The 11,693-nt window shown below is 39.1% G+C and overlaps 1 protein-coding gene across 3 annotated transcripts in view; it reads right to left on the bottom strand.

Annotated features, from left to right (window-relative positions):
* Positions 1-4,350: 4,350 nt before the first annotated feature.
* LOC125147520 (zinc finger protein 37A-like) overlaps positions 4,351-11,693 on the bottom strand; it is a 35,438-nt gene continuing 28,095 nt past the window's right edge. The window contains exons 4-6 of one of the 3 annotated variants that reach the window (XM_047824596.1): positions 8,607-9,677; positions 7,519-7,644; positions 4,351-5,942 (exon numbers count right to left, since the gene is read on the bottom strand). In XM_047824596.1, coding sequence (XP_047680552.1) covers positions 5,908-5,942; positions 7,519-7,644; positions 8,607-9,677 — 1,232 coding nt within the window. In that variant the 3' untranslated portion in view covers positions 4,351-5,907. Of the gene's footprint in view, positions 5,943-7,082; positions 9,678-11,693 lie in introns of those variants that run through there. The other 2 variants (XM_047824595.1, XM_047824594.1) reach the window with 2 other exon arrangements.

Genomic DNA, 11,693 nt, shown 5'->3' with positions numbered 1-11,693 from the left:
TCCATTCTCACTGTAGAACAGTTAGAATAGGCAACTCAGTAACATCCTCATGAACCCTTCACTCTCTGCCCCACCATCCTCAGACCACCACCTACCTCTGCAAGTTGCAAGACAGAACTAAGTGTCAAGTCCAGGCATAAAACACTTCAGCTGGGCAAGAAAGAAACCTTTCCCAGAAGTTTTCAGAACACTTCTGCAAACAACTCTGATGACAGCTAGAACACGGGCCAATCCCAAACAAATCTTGGAGGGGAGTGTCTTTCATGAGTAGCTTAATATAATTGTTCTTTACCTCTGAACCTTTCAAGGCCAAGATGAGAAATTACAAGTTAAGGCACTGCCATCAAGGGAAAAATGTGTTGGGTATTAAGAGTCTGTAAGAACCTATCAATTGTTTGAAAGTTAATTTAAGAAATAACAGCTTACACATACACAGCTCATATTAAATTGCCCCTATGAAGTAGCTACTACTAATGTCCCCATTTGACAGATGAGAGTCTGAGTACAAAAGATGGTAATTTGTCTCAAATCTAGTGACAGGGCCAGACATATGAGCCCAGGCAATCTGGTAACTAATTCTACGGCCTCCCCTACACTGGGAAGAAAGGAATAAGACAAAATATGTATATACAACATCACAACACAAATGTACATGGTTCGTTACGCTTGGGCTATGCAACTCATCCCTAAGTGGATTCCTCATCTGAATGTTTCAGCTGGATATTTTCTTCATATAATGGAAAGCAATACTGTGTTGAACTCAAGTAGTACTGTTAATATCTGCTTTCTTTAATTGATATGGCTTATTTTGTGTAATCAGTATTTTCATTATACCCACTGATGGATCCTGATGCAGATAACAACTTCATAAACACAGTGTCTGAATTCTTTATTGAAGAATTAATACAAAACACTGGCCGAATCCACTTTTATATGCCAGGAAACTGAGAGAGAACATGTGTAATATATGGTAAAACTATGGAATATTACTTCACTTAACATGTTTATTGAATAGGTAAGACAGAGAAATTGGTTAGCTTTTAACATGGAATATCTTTGTTATTTAGCACATTGAGAAGGGAACAAAATACTTTCTGTAGTAAACTCACATACATAAGCACTTACTACACAGCGATCCCTCACACACACGCTTACTGCTGTTGTCCTAATTATTCATCTTGTGTTGTGTTTTTAAATGAGACGGGGAAGCTGTTGGAGGAATCTAAGCAGAGAGTGAACAATGTCAGACTTTCTGCCTTTATTAAGGAACATTTACACTCAAACATGTATATATATATGTAAATATTCGCAAGTAACAACATCTGTAAATTGATTACACCTACAATCAATATTGAGACAAAAAGAACACGATGAGCACCAGAGGAGCCCCCTCACATTAGGCTCTGCAAGCTGCTACCATCCAGGCAACCACCTGGATTCTAACACCATATATTAGATTTGCCAGCTTTTTGAATGAAAAACATGTATACAGCACTTAAAAGTCTTCTGTGTTCTTTGCATGCGTGTAATTGTGGTTCGTTCATTCCTACTGCTGTATAGCACTGAATGAACAGCACAGTTTATATATTCATTTTGGTGTTGTGGCCATGTGTGCCGTTTCTACTTCCATTGAGAATTCTAGTACTATGAATATTCTTTCAGTAAACATGTATTTCTGTTGGATATATGCCTAGAAGTAGAATTACACAGCCAAATGTACACGCATGTTTAGCTCTAGCAGAAAGAGCCTATTTTCCACAGTGTACAATTTACATTCCTACCAAACTCGTATTAGTCCCAGCTGCTTCGTATCTTCATCATCGGTTGGTCTTTTCTTTTTACCACTTTAGCCATTCTGGTGCATACTGGTAATCACACATTCATTATGACTTGCTTTTCCTTGCTGACTAATGAAATTGAGCAACTTTCAACATTTACTGGTCACTTAAATACACTCTGTGAATTATGTTCAATCTGCTGCTCACTTTTCCTTTCCTTACTGATTTGTTGGAGTTCTTTATATATGCCTTATAAGAGTCCTTGGTTTGATATATGCATTGCAATTATCTTCTCCCAGGCTGTGGCTGGCTTTTTAACTCATGTTTTGTTGTTGTTGTTGTTGGGTTTTTTTTGGTTTTTGTTTTTGAACAAACAGCAATTTTTAATTCTAATGTTCTCAAATTTATCTACTTTTTTTTTTTAATTTAAACCCAAGTTAGTTAACATATAGTGTATCTATGGTTTTTGTTTTTTGTTTAAGCTGTCTTAACCAAAGCTGTGATGTTCGCCTATATTTTCTTCTAAAAGTGTTACTTTCACATCTAGATATACAATCCACACCAAACAAGTCTTTGTGTATAGTGGGTGGCTACAGTCAAAATGTTTCTTTACACACACACACACACACACACACACACACACACACAGAGCTAACTCACCATTTATCAAAATTACCATCTTTTTACCACAATATTAAAGTGTCACCTTTGTCATATATTAAGATATTGGGGCCTGTTTCTGGACATTGTTTATCCTCGTGCCTATATCACAGTCTTGATATCCAAAATCTAAGTCCTGCAGATTTATTTTTCTATTTTGATTGTCTTAGCTATGGTCACTGCATCTGCATATACGTGTTTTTGAGACAGAGACAGAGAGAGATAGCATGAGCAGGGGAGGGGCAGAGGGACAGGAAGAGAGAATCTTAAGCAGGCTCCACACCCAGAGCAGAGCGTGATGTGGGGCTTGATCTCATGACCATAGGAGATCATGACCAGAGCCAAAATCAAGAGTCAGATGCTTAACTGACTGAGCCACCGAGGTGCCCCTGAATATACATTTTAAATTCAGATTTGCTAATTTCCAATAACAAAACCTGCTGTTAGATGGTGATTAGGTTGCACTGAATGTACCATTCAGTTTTGGGGAAATGAGCCTTCAAAGTCATCAAGAGTTATGTATATCCTTTCATTTATTTTGATCTTTAATATCCCTTAATTTGGTGGTGGTGCAGTTTTTGGATTTCTAGAACTTACTGTTTTTGGAATACTGTAAGCTTAATAGCGATGTAACAGTATTTAAAGTGTACAACTTGACAGGGTGCCTGGGTGGCTCAGTCGGTTAAGCAGCGACTTCAGCTCAGGTCATGATCTCACAGTCTATGAGTCTGAGGCTTACCTTGGGCTCTGTGATGACAGCTCAGAGCCTGGAGCCTGCTTCTGATGTGTCTCCCTCTCTCTCTGCCCCTCCCGTGCTTGCTCTCTCTCTCTCTCAAAAATAATAAACATTAAAAAAAATTTTAAAGTGTACATCTTGATATAATTTGATAAATATAGCTGAAAAACCATCATAATATAGTGAACCTACCCATCACCTGTAGGGATCACTGCCCCTTTACTGCCTGATGTCCACTGTCATGAAAACAGTTATTTCCTGGATTTTATCGGTTTCCTTTTTCCGTTTTTTGTTTTGTTTTGTTTTGTTTTGTTTTGTTTTGTTTTGTTTTGTTTTAAGGCAGGTAGGTAGATCTGGTCTCTGCTACCGGATCCTGGGTGGATACAACTGTCCTGCTATCTCTTGTTTTCTATTTGTAGTTTTTTACACAGTGAGTTTGCTAATTCACCATTTTTAGTAACTTCTCCATAAGTTTTTTTCACTTTTCCATGCAATGATACCACCTACCAATAATGAGTTGGCACTTCAATCTTCCAAGTTTTAGGCCTTAAACTTACTTCCTTTTTGCCTTACTGACGAGCTAGAGCCTTCATTCATATGTGAAACAGAAGTGGTAACAAGCATTCTTGTCTCATTAATATCAGGAAGATATAGGTCAATATTTATTTATTTAGTATAATATTTGCTGTATGTTGGTTTCCTTTTGTGTTTGATGAACTTTCCTTCCGTTCCTAGTTTTATTGGTTTTTAACCATGAAAGGAAAGTTTTAATCAAATACGTTTTCTGCATCTATTGAAATAATCAAATGGCTTCACTTATTTTTTCTACTAATGTGGTAGGTTACATCAACTACCTTAAACTTGTAAATATTTATTCTGAAATGACTTCACACTTAAAAAAGTCACAAGTGCAGTACCAAAAAACTCCCATATCCCCCTCAGATTCTCCTAACCGCACTGCATCTCCTCCATCAGTCCTTTGCGCTGTGTGCGCATGCGCACACGCGCATGCGCGCTCGCTCTCTCTCTCTCTCTCTCTCAGCCTTTGTCTAAAGCATTTAAAAATAAGCTGCAGAGGCACCTGGGTGGCTTAGTAGGTTAAGCGTCCAACTTCGGCTCAGGTCACAATCTCCTGCTCTGTGAGTTCGAGCCCCGTGTCGGGCTCTGTGCTGACAGCTCAGAGCCTGGAGCCTGCTTCAGATTCTGTGCCTCCCTCTCTCTGTCTCTGCCCCTTCCCCACTCAGTCTCGCTCTCAAAAATAAACATTAAAAAAAATTAAAGCAAGCTGCAGCCATGAGGCTCCATTACCTCTACATATTCCAGTGTGTATTTTCCCCAAAGGCACTAACCTATAGAACCACCCAGCAATCATCCACATCAGGAAACAAACATTGATAAACACGACCATCCAATCCATACACCGAATTTTGCCAACTGTTCTACCAATGTCTGGTCTTCATTTTTATTTTAAAATTATTTCCAGTCACCTCTAATCTGAAACAGCCTCTCAGTCTTTTTCGTATCTTTCACATAATAAAAAACTATAGGCTTTGCATTCACTAAAACAACCATTCATATGGATTCACCTGATGTTTCCTCCTAAATAAACACAGGTCAAGCTTTCTTTTCTTTTTTCTTTTAAGTAGACTCTACACCCAGTGTGGAGCCCAACACAGGGTTTAAACTCATGACCCTGAGCTCAAGACCTGAGCTGAGATCAAGAGTTGGACACCTAACTCACTAAGCTATCCAGGCATCCTACAGGTCGTGCTTTCTTGGCGAAAATACCACACAAATGATGCTGCCTCTTCTCAGTGCATCTCATCAGGGGACACATCATGCTGACCTGTCCTACTCCACTGGTGAGGTGAACTTTGATTGCCTGATCATGCTGGTGTCTGCCAGGTTTAATCACAAAATCACCCTTTCACCTCTGCAGCTGATGGGTATTTTGTGGGGAGATATCTGAAGATTATGCCATATCCTGTTCTTCATCAAAGCTCTACTCACAGACTCTAGTCTATGCTGACAACTACCTCCTGAATCAACTGCCCCTCCAATGGTTGCCCAATGGTGTTTTTCTATGTCCATTATTCTCCCTACATTTATTAACTGGCATTCTTCTGTACAAGTCTTCCCTTCTCCTTTATGAATTTACAAATTTATCTATATCACTATACATTAATGGACTCCCATTTTATTAATGGGAATTAATAATTCTGATGCTATGTTCAAACTGTCTCAAATCTGGCCAGTGGAACCTGACCAAGGTGGTTCTTTTGACTCCATGATTATTTGAAAATTTTTTTACTGTCTGGCAGGTAAGATGATTCAGGTTTATCATGTATTTCTCCCCATCTTTTATCTGAAACCAGCCATCACTCCAGAGACAGTCCCTTTTTTGGTGGAGGGCAGCATTTAGACATTAGTAACCTGGCATTTGGTGTGCACACTGCTCCTGGGGTGTCACTGTGTGTAGGCCCTCTCAGCAGACAGATCCATCTAACACACACACACCACACACACAATTTCTGTGAGTTGCATTCCAATCCAACACCCCGGGATTTTCTAACTTTCCCCTCTCCATTTTCATGAAAACCTTTGATCTGGCTCTCATCATCCTCAGCACATTTTCTCATCTGCTCAATGTTAGCGATACTTTAGCCACGATGATCATCTCTTCCAGTTGCATTCAACACGTCTGATGCAAGTGTGCACATCACCACACCTTTCTCATCCTTTGTGGCAGGCCTGTTCTGACTTCCACTCTAGGAATGGAAGGCAGAAGAGAAACACAGAAAGCACAAGGGAGAAGGGAGAACGTGAGAGGAAGAAGAACTGGCCAAGTCGATTTAATTTTAAATAGTAAATCCTTTGATTCCCCTAATAAACATTACTTGGTCCATGGATATGACTGGATTTTTTTTTTTTAATTTAAGATTATGCACCTTAATTCATAAAATATTGGTAACTTTACTTTCCTGAAATGTCTTTTACAGGTTTTGGTATCAAGGTTGTACCATGCTCCCAAAATGAATTAGAAAAGTTCCATCTTCCATTCTCTGGAAAAGGTCATGGGAGCTTCCTATTATTTCCTTCTTAAATATTTAGAATAACTGCAGTGAAAGCATCTGTACTCAGAGTTTTCTTTCTGGGCAGTTTTGGGTTTTTTTTAATATCAGGTATCATTTGTACAACTGACCTCTGGTATGACCTTACCTTTACTGATAGCATGCTGTGCTCGCCAAGGGCCCATCCTACTAACAGTTCCAATCATTTTTCGGAACTGAATTCCAATCATTTTTTCTGTCCTGAATAAAATTGACTTTCGGCCTAGCTTTTCAGGCTCCTTCCCGTCCTGAGTCAATCTTCTAAAAATTTGAGAAACTAGCTACGAGGCTTAAACCTCTAATGTTGAAGAAATTTTCACTCCAGCCTTGAATGCTGAAAGTTCTGCTGGCTTCTGGTCTCCGCCCTCTCGCTACGAGCTTCACCCTCTACCTGAGCCAAGCTCAGGACTCAGGTTCCTCTGTGCCTAAAGCTGGCAAATGCTCCCAGGGGAAACAGGTGCATTTTGCCCGGGGAACTTTCTGTGACTCACTCCTCTCCTGAATTTTACCTTTAGTCCTCTTTGCTCCTGCAGCAATAAGCTGCATTGAAACAGATGCTTTTTGTGATGTTTCTCTAGTTGTTCTCATTAGGGCACCAACCTGCTACAAGTTACTACCCAGCACTGGAATCTACTTGTGCTTTTTAATTTACTTATTTTTACTTGTGCTTTTTTAAAGCTTTATATTTAAGAATGCATTTTTAAATGTTTATTGAGAGAGGGGAGAGAGAGGGGAGAGAGAGAGAGAGACAGGCTGAGAGAGATAATCCCAAGCAGGCTCTGTGCTCTCAGCATGGTGCCTAACATGGGGCTCAAATTCCCGAACCATGAGATCACAACCCGAACCAAAATCAAGAGTTGAATGCTTAACCAAATGAGCCACCCTGGCGCTCCAAAGAATACATTTTTGTATGTGACTGTTACGTTTTTTGGAAATTGTTACATCACCTATGAAAGTATTAAGTATGTGGAGAGACAGAGTGGAGTATGACAAGTCACCCCAGCAGGGTGACACTGAGACAAACGTAAACGCCTGCCAGGGAAGAGACCACCTATGCTTCACGCGCGCTCACTTCTACTGCCTCCACTAAGTTGTGCGTGCAGCAACCCACCTTTCCCCTCTGACCCCCTAGGCCAGGATGAGCCGCTCTCAACAGTCTGCCCCAGAAGCACCAACACATCCTGCTGGCAAGCTGCCCGTCCATGAGCCAACAATCCAGAACCTCTCTCTCTACCTGGGCATCCGAAAGTCCTCCTGGTGGGTCCCCTTGCTAAAAATCTTCTCTTCTTCTGCAGATGCATGAGCCTCTGACTTGCTTCCAACTGCTGGTCCCAGCGTGCTGTGTTTTCATATCTAATACCTTAAACAGTGGGGAATAACAAGCCCAGCAATGGGCCAAATTGCATCTCAACAAAAATACAAAGCTATTTCTAAATGAACACCATCCTCCACCTTAAATTGCCAGAGATCCTTCAATTCAAAATATCAGATGCATAAGCTTAGATTTTAACTTAAAGCTCCCACACATTTAAAATAATGTATTTTGTCTAGAAACTACTGATATCCACTGAGATGCTACACACAACTAATAAAATAGCACAATGCTTTCCTATAGCTTCCTATAATCTGTGCATGTTCTATAGCCTGTGGATCAAGTATTTTCTACCCTATGAACATTAATAGAGGTTTCTAACTTGTGAGGTGTGGCTTTGGGCGATTTGCTGATAAGGTGTTCTCCACTCTGAGATTTCTGATATATTCTATGGTTCAAATTCCAGCACTAAAGTTTTCTATATTCAATAGCTTCATATTATTCTCTCCCCTCTATAAGTTCCCTGCTGTATTGTGAGAACTGACTTTAGACCTAAGATGTTTTCAAAATCATTACAGCAACAGATTTTTCTCCCCTTTTGTATTCTTTTTCTGTAAAATCTTGACTTCACCCAGAGTGATTTCCCCCATTTATTACATTTACAGGGTTTCTCCCCAAATGTGTTCGTTGATGTACAGTGAGTTTTGACTTCACATAAAATGATTTTCCACATACATTACATTCATAGGGTTTTTCCCCTGTGTGTGTTCTATGATGTGCAATGAGTTTTGACTTTACACAGAATGATTTCCCACATTCATTACATTCATAGGGTTTCTGTCTTATGTGAGTTCTCTGATGAACAATTAGGGCTGACTTCTGACGGAAGTTTTTCCCACATTCATTACATCCAAAAGGTTTCTCCCCTGTGTGTCTTCTCTGATGTTCTGTGAAACCCGAGTAGTAGCAGAAAAATTTCCCACATTCAATACATTCATAGGGTTTCTCACCTGTGTGAGTTCTCAGATGTTTGGTAAGGGTTGACTTCTCAGAGAAGGATTTCCCACATTCATTACATTCATAAGGTTTCTCCCCTGTGTGAGTTCTTCGATGTTTAATGAGGTCTGATTTTCTAAGAAAGGCTTTCCTACATTCATAACACTCGTAGGGCTTCTCCCCTGTGTGTGTTTTCTGATGTACAGTAAGGACTGACTTGAACGAGAAGGCTTTCCCACATTCACGACATTCATACGGTTTCTCCCCTGTGTGTGTTCTTCGATGTTGAGTGAGGGTTGACTTTTCACTGAAGGATTTCCCGCATTCCTGACATTCAAAAGGTTTCTCCCCTGTGTGAATTCTCTGGTGTTTAATGAGGTCTGAATTCTTGTAGAAAGTTTTCCCACATTCCTGACATTCACAAGATTTTTCCCCTGTGTGTGTTCTCTGATGTCTTGTGTGGGCTGACTTCTGGTTGAAGGTTTTTCCACAATCATGACACTCATAAGGTTTTTCTCCTGTGCGTGTTCTCTGTTGTACACCAAAGACTAGCTTTTCACTGAAAAACGTTCTACATTCATTATATTCAATCACATTGTCAATTGAGTGGCTTCTCTGAACTGGAATGAAGTTTGACTTCTGGCTGAAAGGCTGAACACTCTGATGCTCAAAGAGAATGGATTCCTCAAAGAAATTTTCTCCACATTCATTAAATTCATACTGATTCTCTCTTGGATGTGTTCTCTGATGAGCCATGAGGGATGACATATCACAGAAGATCTTCCCATAATCAGTGTGTTCACAGGAGTTCTTTCCTGTGTAAGTTTTCTTATGTACAACAAAGAGTGAATTCTCATGGAAAGCTTTCCTACATTCACTGTATTCAAAAGGTTGCTCCAAAATTTGAATTTTCTGACGGTGAACAAAATCTTCATTAAGATGGAGGCCATTCCCATTTTTATTATATTTATAAAGTTTCTCTTCAGAATAAATTCCTTCATGCTTATCATTATGGAGCCAATTTCTACCTTTGTTAAACTCACTGAACTTCTTTCTTGAATAGTTTCTACTGCTATTAATTAATTCTGAAATATAAATAGAGTGACAAGGAAGATTAGTTGACAGGAAAATTAGGAGAAACAGAATTAGTTAGGTTTTGGGGAGTGGGTAAGTTTAGGTCATTATCTTCTCACATCTAGATTATGACAACAGTATACACATTTCCAGTCTCATCTCTCTCTTCCATTCTACACAACAGCAACAAATCAAATTTCTAAGAACTCTAATTCAAAAGAGAACAGTACTATAACCCAATCTCTAATATCTAATTCTGTTACTAGCTCTAAACCACTAGCAATAAAAACATACAACAAAATAGCAAAATCAATGAGTGGTCAAGCCAGCCTTGCCACAGGATCAGATTTATAGCTCTTTTCTGATTTATAGATATTTTCCTTTACTCCATCTGAGTTGTTCAATAGTGAACCATCAAACCCTCTTCCAATGCTTTCTGGCTTTCCCCCAACCAAATCTCACCTGATTTAACATTAGTCTTCAAGCCTGCATACATACACACACACACACACACACACACACACACACACACACACACTTCTATATTTTTGCAAAACATGAAAACCTACAATTCTAAACCTGGTCCTAAAACTGTCATTTATCTTTACTTTAATATTTTTTTGGTTATGCATGCTCACCTTTACTCCTCTGCTATCTACAATACTATATTTGTAATGATATACCATACGATACTGTACAAAACCCATAATAATACTATTGAGTCGAACAACCTAAGAACTGACAATATTTTTTACAATGGTATCACACTGAAGAGAACATATCAGTTATATCCGGATTCAGCTTAGAATCAAGCTGTCAATTTACAAATCTAGAATGAATATATTTTACTCTGGTAAGCCCAGCTGTTTGTCCCTTATAAATTGCTCATTCTCATTCATAATCTTATATTCTTTCATTCCGTTAGCTTACAAAAGACCTAAAACATAAACAAACATTTCTCCAAAGAAAACATACAGATAGATGGTCAACAGACACATGAAAAGATGCTCAACATCACTCATCGTCAGGGAAATGCAAATCAAAACCACAATGAGATATCACCTCACACCTGTCAGAATGGCTAAAATAAAAAATACATAAAACAACAGGTATTAGTGATGATGCAGAGAGAAAGGAACCCTCATGCACTGTTGGTGGGAATGCAACCTGGTACAGCCACTGCAGAAAGCAGTATGGAGATTCCTCAAAAGAGTTAAAAATAGAACTACCCTATGATCCCGCACTCACAGTACTGGGTACCTACCCAAAGAATACAAAAATACTAATTCAAAGGGATACATGCACCCCAATGTTTATAGCAGCATTATTTACAATAGCTAAGATATGAAAGCAGCCCAAGTGTCTATCGATAGATGAATGGATAAAGAGGATGTGGTGTGTGTGTGTGTGTGTGTGTGTGTGTGTGTGTGTGTATATATATATATATATATATATACACACACATACATATACATACAACGGAATATTACTCAGCCATCAAAAAGAATAAAATCATGCCATTTGCAACAACATGGATGGAGCTAGAGAATGTAAGGGTAAGTGAAATAAGCCGGTCAGAGAAAGACAAATACTGTATGATTTCACTTGTATGTGGAATTTAAGAAACACAACAAACAAGCAAAGGGGGGGAAAAGGGAAAGAAACCAAGAAACAGATTCTTAACTATAGAGAACAAACTGATGGTCACCAGAGGAGAGGTGGGTGGGGGGATGGGTAAAATAGGGGATGGGGATTAAGGAGTGCACCTGTCGTGATAAGTACTGGGTGATTAAAATAAAAAGTTAAAAAAAAATCTGTTTGTATAATTTACTTTACCACAAACATGAACTACACTGTGGTAACACTGTCTTTGTTAAACACTAATTTTTTTTTTTTAATGTTTATTCATTTATTTTGAGAAACAGTGTGTGTGAACAGGGGAGGGACAGACAGAAAGGGAGAGAAAGAATCCTAAGCAGGCTCTGTGACATCACCGCAGAGCCTGACAAGGGGCTCAATCCCACGAA

Source organism: Prionailurus viverrinus, chromosome D2 (genome assembly GCF_022837055.1).
Source record: "Prionailurus viverrinus isolate Anna chromosome D2, UM_Priviv_1.0, whole genome shotgun sequence".
Classification (NCBI taxonomy): Eukaryota; Metazoa; Chordata; class Mammalia; order Carnivora; family Felidae; genus Prionailurus; species Prionailurus viverrinus.
Note: the sequence above shows the minus strand (reverse complement) of the source record. Positions and strands in the feature narration are given on the sequence as shown.